Genomic DNA, 19,416 nt, shown 5'->3' on the forward strand with positions numbered 1-19,416 from the left:
GTGACTCTTGAAATTGTCCTTAGATATTATTAATTTTAACTAATTCAGTGTCAACCATTTTAAATATATATTTGATAATTTTAGGCCGTAGCCAATTTACTATATATAGGCTTTTTAAAAAATTTCTAACCAAAAGACAATTTTAATTCCTTCAACGGTTTTTTTTAAATATCCTTTTCGATTTTACAAAAAGACCGTTACACCGTTATCCTGCTATCGGCCTATCGCTCATCGATTTTCAACCGACCGCGTCCCTCAGCATTTTCGCACTGTGCGGTCACATTATTTTACGGTAAAAATTCGCAAAGGCGCGTGAAAAAGTTGGTGCGCTGAAAAATAAACAGATTTGAAGAGTTGATGTCGCTGAAGCCAGTCGAAAACACAGTGGAAAGTGCCGGAAAAGTGTCGTCGGTCGACGGATTGTGAAATTGCGCGAGATCTCAACGCGCGTGTCGCGGAAAAACCGTTTGCATCGGTAGCCTCCAAGAGGCGTGAAAATTGGGCGCCTTTTGCTTGGCATTGCGAAATCTATCGGTTGAGCAGCGTTTCTGTGCTTTCGGGAGTGACAAGTGAGTGCCCCGAGGATTGTCATCGAACAGTGGGTGATTCCGAGGCTCGGAAACGCAAAAACAACGCAAACATGCCCATTTGCAAGCGGGACGGATTCGACCTGAATCAGAAGGAGGGCAAAAACGAAACATTCCACGACAACGACCAGGTCTTCTGCTGCTACATCACCAAGCGCATTTTCCGCGACTATGAGTAAGTGCATCTTATTTCCACCTATCATCCCCCACCCCTCCTTGCAACCGTCCCTGCGGATGGCGCCAAGGAGGACGCTGCGCTAAAGTATACAACAAAAGCGACGCTGCAAAAGCATTTGCACATTGATGTACGGCACGACATCCGTACATCACCGTTCCGTGTGTGTGTGTTGAGGTGCGCCTGTGTGCGAGTCTCGTGGGCCTGGGGCAAAAAAACGCTGCTCGGTGGCGGGAAGAATTTACAGCTGCCGCCGCACAGCTGCTCGCCGCGGCGTTGCCACCTGGGGGTTACAATTTCGCGCCCTCCTGAATTTTGAATTTACTTGGTCTGCTCCCCTTTGTAGATTGTTTCTTTACTTAATTTATTGTTTTTTTTGGAACTCTCTATATGATAATTATATAATATTATTATTATTATTATTGATCTTTTACTTGATTTCCCCCCCTTTGTAGTTGGTTTTTATATTGCATTTCCTTTGAAGCTCTCTAGGATCGTATAACCTGGTCTTCTAAAATGTCTCGATTTTAAATTCTCTTCGCTTATTTGGTTTCTATATTTTTATTGTTTTATATTATTTCTTTCCTTTGTAGATGGTTTCCTAATTGAATTTTTTATTATAAAGAATCACTTTTGGAACTCTAGGATATATAATCTTATAATCTGGTTTTCGAAATTGTGTCGATTTGAAATTCTCTCCTGCTTATTTGGTTTCTATATTTATATTGTTTTATAAAATATATTGTATGAAATTCTTATTATAAAGAATCACCTTTAAAACTCTTTAGGTTCAACAATCTTATAATCTGGTTTTTTAAATTGTTTCTATATTTGTATTGCTTTATATAATTCTTCCCAAAAAGGTATTGTTTTATCAAATCTTTTTTTTTTTTTAAATTGACCCGACTTTGACAGCTTTGGTTTGTATCGATTCTATTTTTCTATCGTTTATTAAAATTTCTTTTATTTTAAATTTTTATTTTAAACACTCTTTAAAACAAGATTTTGTTATATTAAAAACAATTTGGCTTTTAAAATTTACCCGACTTTCACATCTTTTGTTTAGTGCGTTTTTGTGTTCTTATAGTTTTAATTTATTGTAAATAATTAGCAAGTTTCAAAGTGACCTCCCAAAGGTGTTTAGAAACCTATAAAATATACTACCTACAATTAATAATTTTAAATGGTTTTTGTGTAAGTGCGTAAGCAGAGTAAGCTGAAATCTATTATTATAAAATCCTGCTTGTGTGTCAGTGCACTATCCCCACTTGAATCCCCCTAAAATCCATGTTCCCTTTACCCAGAAACTACTTCCGGCACGTGATGGTGATCAACTCGACGGTGTGGCAGTGCGAGGCCACCGGCAAGGAGAACCTCACCTTCGAGGAGGCGGTGAAGAGCGAGCGGGCGGCGCGCAAGAAGATGGAGCAGTTCAAACAGAGCCTCCGGGCACCCGTGCTCCTGGTGGTGGAGCACGCCCGCCAGTCGGCGATGAACACGCTCAACATGATGGTGGCCAAGTTCCTGCGCAAGCGCTACTTCATCGGCGAGGAGGTGACGGTGGCGGGCAAGAAGAACGCCGTGTACACGGTGGTGGGCATCCAGCTGGACAAGGATGCGCCCGAGCCGGGCAACGGGATCTACGAGGACACGGACAGCCTGGTCTACCGCCTGCGCCCCCACAAGGGCGACTCCGGCGCCGAGGTGGAGCATCCCTTCAAGCAGCTGCGGCGCTCGCGCATGGAGTTCAACCTGGAGAACCTGAACATGTTCATCAAGAGCAACGTGTCCCGCGTGGACGGACTCCTGCGGCCCAAGCCGGAGGCCTACAAGCAGTACGTCACGGATCCCGGCGTGAGCTTCTCCACGATCTTCATCGGCAAGATGCCGCGCTACTCGCCCGCCAAGATCAAGAAGCCCGACGCCAAGGACGCCAAGAAGCAGTCCACGCTCAACAAGTTCATCGTGGCCGACGAGGCGACGGCCGCCAAGTCCAAGGCGAAGGCCAAGTCGGATGCCAAGTCGCTGGCCGAGGAAATGGAGCGGGTGAGGCTGGAGAAGGAGGCCAGGCTGATGGAGCAGGAGCGCCAGAAGGCGGAGAAGAAGGCCCAGCTGATGGAGCGCGTCGAGAACGAGTGCAACCTGCTGCTCCAGAAGACGGACGATCTGGAACGAACCGACCAGAAGCTGCTGCCCAGGTACAGGAAGATTCACACTTTGATCCCCGAACGTCTTCTGGGCGACGCCTTCATGATGCGCGAGTTCATGCACACCTACACCGGTCTGCTGTCCGGGATCGAGGTGTTCCGCCAGAACCTCAGTTTCTACGAAATGACCCGGGCGCTGAGTGCCCGTGAGATTGCGGGCCCTCTTTCGGACATTCTCCTCGTGCTTCTGGGCACCGTCTTCGATCTGCAGAAGGAGGAGGAGGAGGAGTGCGCCGTGACCTACGGTCGTGAACGGTCGTCCCAGCTGCGCGAGCCCTTCCTCAGCATGGTGCAGGCCGCCAAGAGTCATCTGTACGCCAGGAGGCACTTCTCCTTCAAGGTTAGTAGGCAATAGAGCCATGCGTGAATCATTCAATTTTTATTTTGTATTTTTTTTTGTATTTGAATTGAATGAATGATTTTTATGATTTTTTGAATTTGTCAGATTTTTTTTGTGTTTTTTTTTTCGAAAACAAAATTTTTAACTGTATAGCAGCGGTCGGCACACACATACGTTGACATTTTGTTTTATATTTGTGTGAGTAATTTGCACTGGGCAGCTCATCGATGTGTGTGTGCAGACCGCTGTTCTACGTTATACATGTGCGAGCAGCGCGGCGGCAGAACAAAACCCTATGCTCACTTAATAGGACGCTGCCGACCGCTGCTGTATAGTAAATAAAATTCAGGCAGATTTAATCAAAAAATGATGGCCCTTTCTTCTTTAAAATAAATTGTCGTTTGAATTATTTTGGAATTCATGCCATTCATTCATTCAATTCTGTTAAACTCAAAATTCAAATTCATTCGATTCTATTAAAAACTCGTTGAATCCATTCATGCAGGGCTCTACTATGCAAACGGCAAGCTAGAATATCTAAACTAATATCCCTCTTTCTTGCTAGGTAAACGAACTCCCGCTGGACGCACTGACCCTGAGCGAAGTGCTGCGCCTGCATCTCCTCGGATCCGGAGCCATTGTGAACGAGAAGGCGGAGCGCTGGAGGGTGATGTACCGCAACGGCTACTCCTCGAAGGAGGATCCCGGGCTGGAGCTCCGCCTGCAGCACGCCCACATCCTGCGCACCCTGAAGAACCATTCCGTGTATCAGCTCAAGTTCAGGGACATAATGCTCGTGATCCGCTGCCTCATGTCCCAGATTCTCACCTACTCGGGCACCATTAATCTAATCGAGGAGCGCATGGAGCAGACGGCCAAGGCCAAGCAGGATCTGCGAGCTCTGGTTGTAAGTGAGAACAAGCGACTGGCCGCCGTGGAGATCAACCGCAAGAAGCTCACCCAAACGCACCACCTGGAAATGAGCTCCGCTGAACCAGAAAAAAGGGAGGCCATGGTGGAGAAGCTGAACAAGAGCATTGCGGAGCTGCACGCCCAGTCGGATCAGCAGCATCGCAAGCACGAGCAGCAGGTGCTCAAGCTGCACTCGCAGCTGTTCAACTTCCTGGTGTACCTGGGCATGGACAGGTGCTACCGCAAGTACTACGTGCTGGAGTCCATGCCGGGAATCTTCGTGGAGCACTCGCCGGACAGCCTGGACACCTGCCTGGAGCAGCCGCCGGCGAACAAGTCGCAGCTGGAGATTCGCCAGCAGGCCACGTTGCCCAGAAGTCGCAAGGATCTGAGGCTGTATCTCCTGAAACTCTATGGCGAGGATGACAAGAAGACCAGGAAGCGGGCCAAGCACTCGCTGGAGAACAAGGAGAACCAGGAGCACCGCCTCAACGGCAGTGCCGAGCCCATGGAAGTGGAAGCGGATCCGCCAGAGGCTCCCACCCAGTTTGAGCTGATGATGTGCAGCGGCGACAAGCGAAATTGCATTGTACATGATCCTATGAACGGCCAAAGGCAGCGGTGGTCTTATATATACAAACACGAGGAGATTGAGGAGCTCATCAAGGGCCTAAACTCGAATGGACTTCGTGAATTCGAGCTGCTTCAAGAGCTCTCCGTCCTGCGCTCCCTGATCGAACAGCATGTGAAGACGTGCCCGGTGGAGCTGCTCAGCCTGGAGAACGAGGCAATGCGACAGAAGTTCATCGCAACCATGGAATCGGAGACTCATCGCAAATATGGAGAGGCAAACTTTGGACTGCCGAATGGCACCGATTTGAATGAGGTGATGCGCCAGCATTTGGTGGATCGGATAATCCAATTCGAGAATGATATCTACACGGGCGATCTCGGTCGCCTGAAGGTGAAGGATATGGAAAAGTGGCGAAACGACTTGCTGACTGGTAGCTACGATCCGCAGTGCAAGTTGCAGTGGGGCCCAGGCGGCAAACTGGAGGATGAGGCGGGTTCCGACAACGAATCCCACGGCACTCACGAGGAGGACGATGTCGCTCTGTTGGGGAAATTTGCCAGGAAGCCGTATCGCGATCCGGGATTGTATCTGCCAGCCTCTGAGGATGTGGAGTCCCAGTCAGATAGCGACGATGAGGAGGATAAATCTACCGCCAATGCTGTATCCATTCCACTAGCCGTGCACAACATGGCCTCGGCCCTCCTCCAGGTGGAGCAGGCCATCGGAAAGCGATTCTTGAAAGAGCCTTACGGCATGAAGAAGTGGGATCCCAAGCAGGAGGCTCTGCGACTCGCCTGCGACTCACGGCTGCACCAGTGGGAAGTGTCGCTGATGGAGAGCACCAGCTTCGCCCAGGTCTTTCTGCACTTCAACATCCTGCACGACTGCATTCAGTGGCGGAGGTCCACGAACAAGTCCCTGTGCAAGATCTGCCGGCGAGGCAGCGATCCCGACAAGATGCTGCTGTGCGACGAGTGCAACGCGGGCACCCACATGTTCTGCCTGAAGCCCAAGCTCAGGTCGGTTCCCCAGGGCAACTGGTATTGCAACGATTGCGTCAAGAGTCTGGGCCTCAAGAACGCTCAAAACGAGAAGGATAAGAAGCAGGCGGCCAAGAAGAAGCGCAAGTTTATTGTGGAGGAGGAGGAGGATGAGCCTACAGACGACGAGGAGGAAGAAGACGAGGAGCAGGAGGAGGAGGAAAAGGCTGAGGAGGATGAAGAGCAGAATGATGACGAGGAAGTCGAGGACGACAGGAGCGTGGAGTCTCACTCATCGTCGAAGGTTAACGGGCGAACTTTGAGGGGATCCCGCACGCGACCGAGCAAGCGACTCACCTCCAAGGAGATTGAAGAGGCCGCCGGAGAAGAGGTCGAAAGCGTGGAAATCAGCGATGATGCTTCCCTCACAGCCGATGAAGATACGGTGGAGGAATCGTAAGTTAATTATGATTGACTACGGTGATTAGAAACTAAATTATTTACTTTTCCCTTACAGCGACGACGAAAAGGTTTGTCAGAAATGCTTCTACGACGGCGGGGAGATCAAATGCGTGCAGTGCAAGTTGTTCTTCCACCTGGAGTGCGCCCACCTCAAGCGACCGCCGCGCACAGAGTTCGTGTGCAAGACGTGCAAGCCGGTGCAGCATCGGCAGCCCAGGCGGCGGCACAGCAACAGTGAGTTTACAAGTATGAAATCCAAAGACTTTCCTTACTAAGAGTCCCCTTCTTTTTCCCCCAGTGAATGGCGACGATGGCCCCGATGAGGATGAACCGAAGGCCAAGCGCTCCCGCAACTCTGTGCGCCTCTCCATCGACAAGTCCGCCCGCCAGAGCAACGGCAGCAGCAATAACAACAACAGCAGCACCAGCAACAACAACCACCGCAGGAGCGGCCGTCGGATGAACGAGAACCTGCCGCTGAACAGCGCCGCCTTGTACGATCTGCTGGAGCAGATCATGAAGCACAAGGCCGCCTGGCCCTTCCTGCGCCCCGTGCTGACGTCGGAGGTGCCCGACTACCACCAGATCATCAAGGCGCCCATGGACCTGGCCAAGATCAAGTCCAAGCTGAACATGGGCTCCTACCAGCTGAACGAGGAGCTGCTCAGCGACATTCAGCTGGTGTTTAGGAACTGCGATTTGTACAACGTGGAAGGCAACGAGATTTACGAGTGAGTAGAAGTATGATCCTTTGGCGATCTTGATTATAATTATTTATTGATAATCCCTTTCAGCGCTGGCTGTCAACTAGAGCGCTTCGTGATCGATCGCTGCAAGGATATGCAACTGCCGTTCAGGCCCAGCGATATGAACGGCCAAGTGGAAGCCTGCTGAGCTGCCGAACGCTGATCTCCGCCCCAGCTGTCGTGTAAATTAACTAGCCTACTCTTAGCCGTAGTTGCAAACCACAAGCTAGACTTAAGCACAACACACCATTAAGTATATTTAAAGATGTTCTTTACGTTTAATCGTCGCCCTTAAGTGCATGCCAGTTCAAAGTTCAACAAACGCACAAGCAAGAAAATTCTTATCTGTTCTGTTGGTTTTTTAAACATTGTGTATTTATAAATTATTGTAGACATTACGAGAATTCCACAATCAATAAATGAAGTGAGAGAAAGCTGAGTTATAATAAATAAGTAAAGGAAACTTTATTTTATGATGCTAAGTTGTTAGAAATCTCTAGTTTCATTAGAGATGTTTGCAATTTGAATGTGAAAATTGCTTGTTCATTCTGAACGTTGAAAAAATAATATTTCGTTTGGTTTTTGAATGCTAGTTTTGAAAAAATCACATAATTTGTATGGTTGATTTATAAAAACGGTCGCCTTTTAGTGATTAATACTTTCTACGAAAGCTGTGTATGCTATAAACAAACGTGGATGGGTCTTATAAAAACATATTTAAGCCTAGGAGTCGTAGCTCCAGTCCAACCTACATGGATGAGGATGTGGATGCCGTTGACTCTGTATTACAAATATCCGGAATTAGACCATTGACTGTCTTGTGATTACGGTTGGACGTAAGCTGGCTGTTGTTGTTGTTGTTGGCCTCCAGTTCGGGAAGAAAAGGAAACGAACTGGATGTGCTGGGCGCCTGAGACAACTGTGCCTCCATGGAGGTCATCGAGGTTGTCGAGGAACTACTGTCTTCCTCCTCTTCGCTGAGTGCGCTTTCAGTGGTGTTATTGTTGTGATTGTCGCCCGAGGACAGGGGCTCTTCCTCGTCCGAGTTGCCATTGTTCTCCTCCAGATATTCTGTGTCGTTCGAAGCGCCACTGTCCTCCATTTCGGTGGGACGTAGTCGAAGGGTGGTTCTCCTGTGTTTGGTGGCCAAAAACCGATGGCTCTTCAATTTTCGCTTGCGTTGCCTTTCACCGATTCTGGATTGCAGGGTATCAACTAGAAAAGAGAAGAAAGTTAAGGTCCAATATTTAGCAATCGCTTCTGTCAAATGGATTTTTTTTAACTTCATAAAAATTAGATATCCTTTTGAGGCCATAAAGAAAATCTCGATACGTTTCACAGAGAATCACTCGTATAAAGTTTCTGTAACAGAACAGTACTGCCTTGTCCAAGCATAAATGGGCAAGTCATGGGGCAAGTCGGGTAGTGTCAACAAACCCCAGACACTTGCCAATAATTGTGGGTAGCAGTCCGCCCTCGGGTGTCAATGGTTCTGACACTAGGCAAACACTGGGTCAACAGGATGTCAGTCGACCTGTCTATTGTTAGCTCCGCAATCTCAGTCGAAGGTTCAGTAACTTCTGATATGGCGACGACTCTGCAGCTAATTATGCTGGCCACAGTGGGCGGAACCCTCGGTCAAGCCAATAACTCGGACTACAAGTTGGTTCTGTGCTCGATTTTGGGCCAACTTGAGGGTGGCCTTGAACTTCATCTGAGGAGTTCCGGAAACGGCGTTAGCGACCTGGCGCAGTTTTTAATGGTGAAGGGAACGAACTCGATAAAAATAGTTCAAAATCAAGAGGATGCACTAGAAACATCGGAACCCACACGACATCATTTCTACTTTTTGGAAAATGCACAGCAAATGCAAGGAATCCTAAACGGTTTGGTCAACACAGATGGCTTTTATATATTGGTTCTGGAGAAGGATGATCCCGGGGATGAGGAAATATTACTCGACTTCATGGCTAAGGTTTGGCTGACACATGGACACAGTAGGATCTACTACGTCCAACCGACGAGGGAACAGATACTCCTCTACAATCCCTTCAAGCAAACCTTCGTGGTGGTTCACGATCCCAGAACTTATGGACGGATCTACCGGAATCTGGAGGGCTATCCGCTGAGAATATACATCTTTGATTCGGTTTACTCCAGTGTGCTGGGAGATTACGAGAAGAACAGGGTGCTGAGTGTAAATGGAGCAGATGCCAAGTTGGCCAAAACGGTGGAGAGGCAGTTGAACTTCACGGCAGAATATGTTTGGCCGGATGACGAGTTCTTTGGAGGGCGACTGGCGGATGGATCCTATAGTGGCGGCGTAGGCCGCGCCCATCGTGGCGAGGTGGACATCATCTTTGCGGGATTCTTTGTCAAGGACTACCTGACCACCCACATTCAGTTTAGCTCGGCCGTCTACATGGACGAACTGTGCCTGTATGTGAAGAAGGCCCAGAGGATTCCGCAGTCCATCCTGCCCCTGTTTGCAGTTAACTCGGACGTCTGGCTGTGCTTCCTGCTGGTGGGACTCCTGGGCACCCTGGTGTGGCTCCTCCTCCGGGCCTTTAACCTGGTCCTCGGCATAGAGCGCATTCCAGATGGATCGATTACGAAGAAGACCAGCTTTTATAGAGCATCTTTTCGCATCTTCATCGACACCTGGGTCGTTTGGGTGCGGGTGAATGTGGGTCGCTTTCCCTCCTTCCACTCGGAGCGCATCTTTGTGGCTTCCCTGTGCCTGGTGAGCGTGATTTTCGGAGCTCTTTTAGAATCCAGCTTGGCCACAGTCTACATTCGACCGCTCTACTATCGGGATGTCAATACCCTCAAGGAACTGGATGCGTCTGGCCAGCCGATATACATCAAGCATCCTGCCTTCAAGGACGACCTCTTCTACGGCCACGACTCGGCGGTCTATCGGCGGCTGGACGCCAAGATGACGCTGGTGGCCGAGGGCGAGGAGCGACTCATCGAGATGGTGTCCAAGAGAGGAGGCTTCGCGGGCGTCACTCGCTCCGCCAGCCTGCAGCTGAGCGACATCCGGTACGTGATGACCAAGAAGGTGCACAAGATCCCCGAGTGCCCCAAGAACTACCACATCGCCTACGTCCTGCCACGCCCCTCGCCCTACTTGGAGGAGGTCAACCGGATCGTGCTGCGCCTGGTGGCCGCGGGAATCGTGGGCCTGTGGACGGGCGAGGCCAAGGAGCGCGCCAAGTGGAGCATCCAGCGGTTCCCCGAGTACCTGGCCGAACTGGACGTCGGCCGCTGGAAGGTGCTCACCCTGTCCGACGTCCAACTGGCCTTCTACGCCCTCACCATCGGGTGTCTCCTCTCGGCCGTTGTGTGTCTGGCGGAGATCTTCTTGAGACGGAGGCGGAAACCAATCGGTTTGACTCGAATTTGAATGTATATGACAAGAGAGAACGCTATAGGTGTCTCGACTATCTAATACCCGTCACTCACCTAAAGGGAGTGCGAGGGCGATGGATATATATAATATATAATTTTGATTGAGCATAACTTTTTAATGAATGGTCCGATTTAAAAAATGTCTTTTACATTTCGATAGGTATAAATATTCACAACAAAATTGCATTTATACTTCTCGGAAATCTTTAAAGGTGTGTTTAAAATCGTTATTGGGCGATTGTGGGCTTTTTAGGGGGCGTGGCGCTCGGCTGAAATAAACTCGCGCTGCGTAGGAAACCCAAGAATATGTGTGGGAAATCTCAACCTTCTAGCTTTTGTAGACAGACATGGCTAGATCAACTCGGTAGTGACCCTGATCAGGGATACATATACTTTATGGGGTCGGAAACGCTTCCTTCTAACTGTTACATACTTTTGCACGAATACAATAAACCCTTTTACTCTACGAGTAACGGATATAATAACATTAAAACCCACCTGCTTTCAATTCCTGAGTCCGACGTCGCTGCTCCCGGGCCGCCGCCTCCGCCGACGTGGTGGGCAGCTCGTCGTCCCCGAAGATGCGATGTGTCTCCTCCAGCCAGTCGCTGATCCGCGCCTGCGTGGCCGCCTGCTTTTGCTCGCTGAGCAGCCGCTGGAGCAACTGGTCCACGTTGCGCGGCTGTCCAGTGGTCCCCCTCACGGCCAACTGGAGGAGGGCTCGTCGCTTCTTGGCGATTAGGTAGAATATGCGGTTGGGATGGGTCTGCCAGCTTAGTTCGCTGACATTGGGTGTGTCGGCGTCCTGCTCCTCGTTGTCTTCATCCTGGTCCTGCTGGGGATGAGGCTCCTGAGCGTCCCTTTCGCGCTCCTCTTCACTCGGATCCTCTGTGGCCGAGCTGGCCTCGCTCCGCTCCGTGGAGGTGGCCGAGCTGCTGCTGGAGCTGCTCTGGTTGTCCACCGTGCTCCAGGACTCCAGCTCGCGCTGCACCAGGGTGTCGAAGAAGGCCAGCATCACCTGGTCCTCGTCCGTGTTACGGGCACTGAAGTCCTGGGACACGTGATCGGAGGACTCGCGATGCAGGGCGCGGCTGCAGTAGGGCAAAGCCTCGGCTTGGGTGAGGGATCCCTCCCAGCCCTGCTGGGCAAAGGGACTCCACAGCTGAGGAGGGATTTGACAGATAATCTAGATTATTCGAAGCGTTACCAACTCACCTTAATGATCTTCTCCACGCCGGAGGAGGCAAACAGACAGCGCTGTCGATTGTAGCGCACCTGGTTGACTATGGAACGGTGACCGGTGAGGATTAGGGGCTGGGTCTCCATCCACTGGTTCTTCTCCTCCACTAAAAAATTAAAAATCAATTAATCTATAAGCTGAATCTGTAATCCCAATAACTCACAATCCACCCCATCCAGTCGCCAGATGAACATGTTAAAGTTGTCCGATCCGGAGACCACCAGCTCATCCTGCGGCCCCGCAAAGGTGCAGCTCTTCATGGTGCAGGAGTTGAAGTACTCGTCGTGGTAGAAGGTGGCCACCGGCTCCGGTGCCCCGGGGCTGTAGAGGATCGGAGGCAGGCGGCGGTGCAGGGTGAGCAGCAGGGTGCCGTTGCAATTGAAGCGCACGCTCATGCAACTGGGTGACTCCGGGATGTAGTTGTACTGGCAAAGGGCCCTGGTTTTAAGATAAGTGAGTTAATTGAATTCTAAGGAAGTTATAAATAGATAGATCCTACTGCTGGTGGTGCCTCAGATCCCAGAGCATGGCTCCCCTTTTGGCATTCGCTGTGGCCAGGAAGTTTCCGTTCAGTGGGTGAAACTCCACGGCATTGAAGGGCGTCTTGAATTTGGCCAGGGCCAGGGGTTCCGACTTTCCCGCCCTCAGATCGTAGACCAGGATCTCGCCGTGCTCCGTGGCCACGCTCAGGAGATGGCCACTGGTCCTGTCCACACTCAAGCCATAGACGGGTCCATCGTGCGAAAAGTGGTTGAGGATTTTTCCTCTTTATACAAAAAAATGTGGGAATAGTTTCAGGGAAAAATTATAATAAATATTTGTGGTTAAAGTGGTTGAGGATTTTTCCTCTTTATAAAAGAAATGTGGGAATAAGTTCAAGGAAGAGTTATAATAAATATTTGTGGTTGAAGTGGTTGAGGATTTTTACTCTTTAAAAAACAAATGGGAATAGTTTCCAGGATGAATTAAAATGAATATTTTAAATAATAATATATTTTATTATAATAATAGATAAATATATTATTTAAAAAAAAATATTATAAAAATATTTAACATGTTTTTAATTTAATTATTTTATTATTAAACTAAAAACTTTTATGTTCTAACGAATATTTCAGTAGGACTCCTTATTATCCACTGTTTTAAGGATCATTGTTTCAAGAAAGTTCTTAAAAGGGCAACTCACGTTTCCAGGTCATGTTGGATGACCAAATCATCGTTTCCCCCGGAGAATATGTGTGTGCTTTGGGTGTCGAATCCCAGACAGAATATGTTGCTGGCATGCTTCTCGTTCATGGAGCGGGGCTTCCCCAGTTTGGACACCACCTCGCGGTCAATGTTCCACAGCAAGACCCTCTTGTCGTCGCCACCTGGTGGTCAAAGGGTTAAAGGAGATAGAGGAGCTATCAACAGGTTGTCCCACTCACCTGAGGCCAGGAGCTGACCACCGGGGCTGAACTCCAGGGCATTCACGCAGCCATAGTGACCGGTGAGGTTGCGCTGGTAGAGATTCTCCGCTGCACTCAGCCGCTGGCGGAAAATGGCCGAGGGAAGGTGGCCGGCCACCAATTGGTTTTCCCGTTGGCCGAGGGCCAAGTCCAGATTGCGGGTCTCCAGGGAGCGCAGGTTCCGCCACAGGCTCATCTTGCCGGTTCGGAGAAGGGTTTTTCCTCACAGAACAGTCAAGAAGCTATAGTGGCTGGGAGTTCCGAAATTCAGGGTCTCCAGTGGGGCAGCGGTCCACGCATATCGCTCTCACACTCCCCGAGGCGCTGTTCTTTTTTTAGTCGAGAAAATTGTGGCTTCCAACTGGAACCGCAAAGCACTTTTTCACATCGGAACTTGAACACTCAATTGCGCACTTTTTGGAGACACAGAAAAGCACATTAAAGATATATTTGCAGTTGGTTAAATTACAGCCAGAAAAGCGAACACATCAGTATATTTTTTGGGAACTGCGACGACTCGTTTTGACGGTTTTATCATCACATCGCATCGCCCCCCCTAATCAAAACTAAAACAGAAAGTATACAAACCGAGAAACCAGCGAACAGCTGTTCACCCAGCCAGTTACAGTGGTGCCAAGGTGCTCGAAAACTGTAGACTTTCCGGGGGCTTTAGTCGTGGATAGGTGAAGTGAAAAAAAGGGAGTCTGAAAAACTAACCATTGCCAGCATTTAAAAATTAAAAAAAAAATAAATAAAAGTCAAAGTAAAATTTTGACACTTCTCGAAATTTGATTTTCGAATCCTTTTACCCTTGAATTTTACGCATCAGAACTCTACAAAAGAGTTAGTCAGTTTGTATCAGATTTTGTAAACAGAGTTTTGTAAATTTATAGTATTCTTTGGCTACCCCTAGTTTTTTTTTTAAATAATAATGGCCGACGATAATTCGAAATTAGAGACCGAGGATATGATTCCCGGTAAGCTCTTTGCTAAAAAATAAGTGATAATAAAAGTAAAGCCTGGTCTTAAACTTCCCAGTCTTTCTGGAGAACCTCGATGAAAAAGAGCAGGTGCGTCGGATCAGCGCCTACCTTCAGAACCTGCGAGATCGGTTGCGAGAGGGCATCCAGCAGCACCAGATGGTGGTCCAGTCCTCGATGCAGCTGCTCAAGGAGGTGGGCGATGTGAATAGCATGATGCATTTGGCGAGGAGTGGCCACCAGGCAGAGGCCACCAAGATCCGGCGCCTGATCATGGGCTTCGAAACGGTTAATGCGGCGAATGCGGCGCAGATCCCCTCGGTGGCGGGTATAAGTTTACCCTCGGATTTGTCCGAGATTCATGGACTTCTGGTGGAATTCGAGCATCTCAATGAAAGCCAAGTTCTGCGGGAGAGCCTACAGAGCTTCAAGCGTGCCCGGGAATCGCTGGAGAAGGTGCTCGGCTTTTTAGAGAAGATTGGCAACGAATCTCCGAGGTCTTCTCCTCAGGGAAGCCAGCTCTTCGGGTCTCCCAGTGCCAGTCGCAGCCTCCGCGAGAAGATCGAGGCCTTCAACAAGGTTTTAGAGGCTGCCCCCGAGAAGTTGGGCGACACCTGTCGTCACTTCACCGAATGCTTCTGCAGCTGCTGCAGTTTGGATGAATCCCCCGAGTGCCGAGGACACAAACCCCTTCCGTGCGCCTCGAAAACCAATTCGGGATACGAGGGCGACATCGACAGCGAGGTAGAGCAGGCGGATAAGTGCACCTCCACGGATGCCGTTCCCTAAACGGTTTGAAGTCGAACTCAAAATAGAATAATAGGAATTCAAAATTACAAAGATTTGGAAGTATCTTTGGAATAACTACAAAAGTTTTCAAGACAAATATTTTACGTTTTATGGATATGCAGAAATATTATAAAGACCTCGCCAATTTATCAAAATCAACATTCATCGTAAACTACATCTCCAAGTATAATTTTAATTGGTTTAAGAATGTGAATGAATCAAATCTAAATTTAAGTTTTTTTTACAAATTATGGACACACAATGTACTATAAATGTAATATACAATATGAAAAATAGGTATTAAATACAATTATTGGGTAATGCTATTTAAGAAGTCGGTATTCCTATGGGCTTTTCAAGACTATAAGTTTAATAAGCGGTTCTTGGATAATGTTCAATAATCTTATGATTTTATCTAAATTTCATTACTTAACATGTATACCTGCTGAGATGTTATTCAATACAAACAGCTTATTTCTCAAAAATATTAATTTGCCTCTGACGGTGGTCGTAAGGGTAAACAGAGGTAAATGCTTCACCGTTTTGTGACATTAAGTATTCGTGCTTGTGCTCACAATTAGGAACTCCTTTCGAGTGTTTAAGGATTATCTTCGAATGAGTGTAAAATATCAAACTCGTTGTTCAGGTAATTGGGTATTGTCTTCATTGAAAATATCACACTAAACTACAGTAAAATCATCTATAAAATCACGATGCATCCCTGGACATTCTGGCCCATCAGCAACTCGACTCGGCGGCCTGGAACAGATCCGAATAGTTGATGGCGAAGAAGATGGCCACCGCTCCGATGGCAGATCCCAGCTGCGTGATGGCGCCCACCCAGACCAGCGATTGTCCGCCCTGCGCCCGCATCACGGTGGTGATGCCCAGCTTCGTGTAGCTCACGATCCCCACCAGCAAGGTCCAAGCGGTGACTACGATCACTGCTCCAATGGTCTGGTCGTGGAGCGGCGGCAGAGGACTCAGGGCGGCCGTGGTGAAGACGTAGCTGGTCAGCAGACCCGCCAGGATAGAGAGCACGGTGATGATCCGCAGGGAGGTGAAATGCAGGAACATGGCCATGAAGCAGGCCACCGGATTGGCAATCACACTGAGGGTGGCCGCCAGATGATACGCCTGGGATCCGTACGGGGCACTGGAGTACGACTGAATGCTGCCGAACATTCCGTTGCTGAACAGCGAGATGGCTCCGATTAGCAGCAGCAGGTACGTGTACTGTCCCCTGCTCAGCTTCTGCTCCTTGGGCTGGTTGTCCGCCTCGCCGTACACGTACTTGTTGCCCTCGCTGACCGTCACCTGGGCGTACTCCCTCCTGGCCACCGGCAGGGAGTTCAGCAGGGCGTAGCCCACATAGGCGAGCACCATGAGCCCGAAGAGGATGAGGAAGAAGACTCGGGTGTCGAATCGTGGCGGCGTCTTCTGCAGTTCGTAGACCGCCTCTCCGGTTTCGGTTACATTGACCTGCACACAGTCGCCGCTCTCGCCGATGCCCTGGATCAAGGCGGTCACGCTGGGCAGCAGTCCACTCAGGCCCTCGCCGATGAAGTAGGTGACCATGTACTGCTCCTTGAAGCGACCCATGTAGGGCATGAAAAGCACCGAGCTGGTGCAGGCATTCAGCGCCGTGAAGCAGGTGAGCACAAACAGGGCCAGGCTGTGATCCGTGCCAGCCACTGGAGCGGTTTGGTTGTAGAAGAACGCCGTCAGCAGGCAGGAGAGCGCTCCCACCAGGAGCACTCCGTGGATGGTCCAGCCGTCGTTCAGCTTCTTGGGCGAGTACTTCTGGATGGCCGTGTAGAGCAGCGGGCCCAGGTTGCCGATCTGCACCATGACGCTGAGATAGGAGGGTAGACTCCAACCCTCTGGCGCCTCGTCCACCAGCAGGGGCAGTTGGATGAAGGTACCATTCACTCCCAGCCAGGTTCCGATGCCAAAGAAGATGGCCAGCACGTCAACCACCCAGCTGCGGTTCTTGAGCCTCGAGCCCAACTCCATACTCTTTTTGGGGCTTCCCCAGTTGAGGAACAAGCTCAGCTCACTTTTCTTCGCCTCAAGCGAGGGGCATCTGCGGAAGAAGGGAGAAGATTAGATAGACTCTTGAGCAATAAAAATCGGGCGTTAATACCTTCTATAAACCGATTAGATTATTTCAAAAAATAATAGTTTTTAAAGAACTCTGTACAAAAATGTATTTTAAAGTTCTTAAAAAAAAAATTTGTTAGTGTAGTAAGTAACTGTAACTGCTCCTAATCCATAAACCACTATTTCAAGCTTGCAACATTGTAGACTACTAATATTTGTCTAGGTTTATGGCACCCAAGTCGGAATTCCCTGTTAATTTAGCTCCATGGTTCAGATAAGCCTTAAAAATTCATTATCAAGCATATGGCATTTACAGTTCATTATGTTTGTCTTTTGGACAGATAACCGAGCGAATACGATTAAGGTGGTTCAGTGGTTTTAGGTTACACTTGGGTTCCACAAGGAAAAAATGATCATTGCCATGAGGTATCTTTACATTAACCGCCAACATTATAAAGTAGTAAAATCCCGTAAAATATCAATACGAATTAAAAAAAAAATTATTAACGAAAGCTTGCCGTCAAAAATATTTTGTGAAGTAATATCGATTTAATCGATTGGATATATCTAAAAACCAATTATGAAACTTAAAAGGTGCCTGGCTAATCTTAATTTGAAGTGATATTGAGTGGTGTGCCGGTGGTCACATACCTCATCTAATCTGCTAATTCAATTAATTTGTGACCAGCCGCCTGGAGTGCCGTTGTCTGCACGTATCTGGTATCTGGCTGAAGACGATAAGAATCACAATCGGAAACGGCATCCAAATAAACCCGTATTGCATATTGAATAAGGGCAAGAACTTCATCTTGAAAAATATTTTTAGACATTTTATCTCAAGGAATGTTTGGGCATGAATTTACATACGTGAACTATTCAGCTGAGATAGGCTCCTAGCATCCGTAAGATTTTTTAGTAGTGGTAAAAAAAAAATTACCTAATTAATTGCATATTTGGCAAAAGTAATAAATAGGAACAGTTCCAATTTATATCTCATAGATAAAATGCCAAAACTTTCCCTGACGTTTAAATTGCAATCATTCTAAAAAATGCATACTCATGAATCTTAATTGAATTGTACACATGGTGAATAAAGATATTCAACTATTTTTACCAAGATATTTTGGTGATTGAAAAGCTCAAGTTATAGTTTACTATATTTACAAGTTTAATAGCAGGTGGATGGGCTTCAGTATAAATTTTTCATTAATTCAAAAATAAATTTCAATTGGTGAATTGATTGTGTGTACAGATTTGACAAACTGGGGTTAAAGCTGATGCGTCACAAAATGTTCGTAAACAAAATGCCAGACAAAACCGGGGAAAGAGGTGGAAAGAAAGCCCGCCGGCAGCTTTAAAGCCCAATTCCAAACTGGTTTTCGCTCTCCATTCGGGGAAAAGCGTAAACAAAACCACGGGAGAGTAATTCGTCGCTTACCTGGCGAAATCCGCGGGATTCGGAGCGGCGTCGTCCAACGTCGAGATCACGCCGTAGACTGGCCCAGCCGGATTCGTGGGGCCACCGGCTCCTCGGCTCTTGTGGTACCTGCTCATTTCGGATTCGGAGTAGTGTGTGCTCTTCGAATTAATTTATGATCCCTGCGCAGAGGCGATTAGATTTCTATATCCCGGCACTGTGGTCAAATGCGCTTGGTTAGTTATTAAAAATTAAAAATCAACGGCTCAATTGGCAAAGTGTGGGAATTCGAAATCGAAGGCAATTGGCTGGTTAATTTCCGTGCGAGCCGCCAATAAATACAAAGTCGAAGTTCCAATTTGGATGCCCGAGAAGTCTCAATTATGCAATGTGGGAATTTCCATCGACACGGCAGGATTTAAAATGCAGAAGTAGGAGGAGTGACCAGGAGGCGGAGGAGTGTCCAGGAGGCGGTGAAGAGCACGTCCAGCTTTGGCGAATTTTATGAGCCATTTGAGCACTCAAAAGTCGAATTTCAATTAATAAACATCAGAGGCCGGAGTAAATTGACAGTAGAACAGCTGTTCGTTCTGAGCGATGAAAAAATACCGAAACTACCGCACGTGCGACAAAAATTGAGAGCGAGAGAGAGCGTAACTTTTGTTATGGTTATCGTACTGATTACTTGACTTTAGTAGGGTGTATTTGTTTATCATCTGAAAGATATTTAAAAATATTGAAGAAAAAAAAATAAATAAAAATATTGGTTTGGATCGGATTTATTCACCTAAACTGTTTTTATAAAACTACTTAAAAAATTCCTTGTTTTTAAATGGTTTTCTTGGGGTAGAAATTAATGGTTACTTGATTTTAACAACTGAAAGATATTTAAAAATATTGTAGAATTTTCTGTCACTAGCCGTGATGTTTTTATAATTCAAGAACTTGGTTTGGATCAGATTTTTATACTAATTTTATAAATTCCTTGTTTTTAGATGGTTTTGCTTGGGTAGAAATCAATATTAGAAAATCATTAATATCA

The 19,416-nt window shown here is 47.8% G+C and overlaps 5 protein-coding genes across 5 annotated transcripts; 3 read left to right on the forward strand and 2 right to left on the reverse strand.

Moving 5' to 3' along the window:
• Positions 1 to 282: 282 nt before the first annotated feature.
• Positions 283 to 7,417, forward strand: Acf (ATP-dependent chromatin assembly factor large subunit). The gene is made up of 6 exons (XM_017152268.3): positions 283 to 762; positions 2,067 to 3,309; positions 3,875 to 6,231; positions 6,293 to 6,471; positions 6,536 to 6,968; positions 7,032 to 7,417. Exons 1-6 carry the CDS (start codon positions 641 to 643, stop codon positions 7,129 to 7,131), a joined length of 4,434 nt encoding a protein of 1,477 aa, XP_017007757.3. The 5' UTR covers positions 283 to 640; the 3' UTR covers positions 7,132 to 7,417.
• Positions 7,418 to 7,446: 29 nt separating this feature from the next.
• On the reverse strand, positions 7,447 to 13,821 carry LOC123002774 (DDB1- and CUL4-associated factor 5). The gene is made up of 8 exons (XM_070217485.1): positions 13,674 to 13,821; positions 13,065 to 13,498; positions 12,824 to 13,007; positions 12,137 to 12,403; positions 11,801 to 12,075; positions 11,613 to 11,743; positions 10,896 to 11,559; positions 7,447 to 8,198 (listed from the first exon to the last, which is right to left on the reverse strand). The coding sequence occupies exons 2-8, from the start codon at positions 13,279 to 13,281 to the stop codon at positions 7,732 to 7,734; spliced, it is 2,205 nt and encodes a 734-aa protein (XP_070073586.1). The 5' UTR covers positions 13,282 to 13,498; positions 13,674 to 13,821; the 3' UTR covers positions 7,447 to 7,731.
• On the forward strand, positions 8,569 to 10,392 carry Ir100a (Ionotropic receptor 100a). The gene has a single exon (XM_044393399.2). The coding sequence runs from the start codon at positions 8,569 to 8,571 to the stop codon at positions 10,390 to 10,392; it is 1,824 nt and encodes a 607-aa protein (XP_044249334.2).
• Positions 13,822 to 13,903: 82 nt separating the features above from the next.
• On the forward strand, positions 13,904 to 14,982 carry LOC108064674 (uncharacterized). The gene is made up of 2 exons (XM_017152294.3): positions 13,904 to 14,062; positions 14,124 to 14,982. The coding sequence occupies exons 1-2, from the start codon at positions 14,017 to 14,019 to the stop codon at positions 14,852 to 14,854; spliced, it is 777 nt and encodes a 258-aa protein (XP_017007783.3). The 5' UTR covers positions 13,904 to 14,016; the 3' UTR covers positions 14,855 to 14,982.
• Rift (Riboflavin transporter) lies at positions 14,141 to 18,984 on the reverse strand. The gene is made up of 2 exons (XM_017152291.3): positions 18,396 to 18,984; positions 14,141 to 16,940 (listed from the first exon to the last, which is right to left on the reverse strand). Exons 1-2 carry the CDS (start codon positions 18,509 to 18,511, stop codon positions 15,593 to 15,595), a joined length of 1,464 nt encoding a protein of 487 aa, XP_017007780.2. The 5' UTR covers positions 18,512 to 18,984; the 3' UTR covers positions 14,141 to 15,592.
• Between the last annotated feature and the right edge of the window lie 432 nt (positions 18,985 to 19,416).

The sequence above is a fragment of the Drosophila takahashii genome, chromosome 3R (genome assembly GCF_030179915.1).
Source record: "Drosophila takahashii strain IR98-3 E-12201 chromosome 3R, DtakHiC1v2, whole genome shotgun sequence".
Taxonomy (NCBI): Eukaryota; Metazoa; Arthropoda; class Insecta; order Diptera; family Drosophilidae; genus Drosophila; species Drosophila takahashii.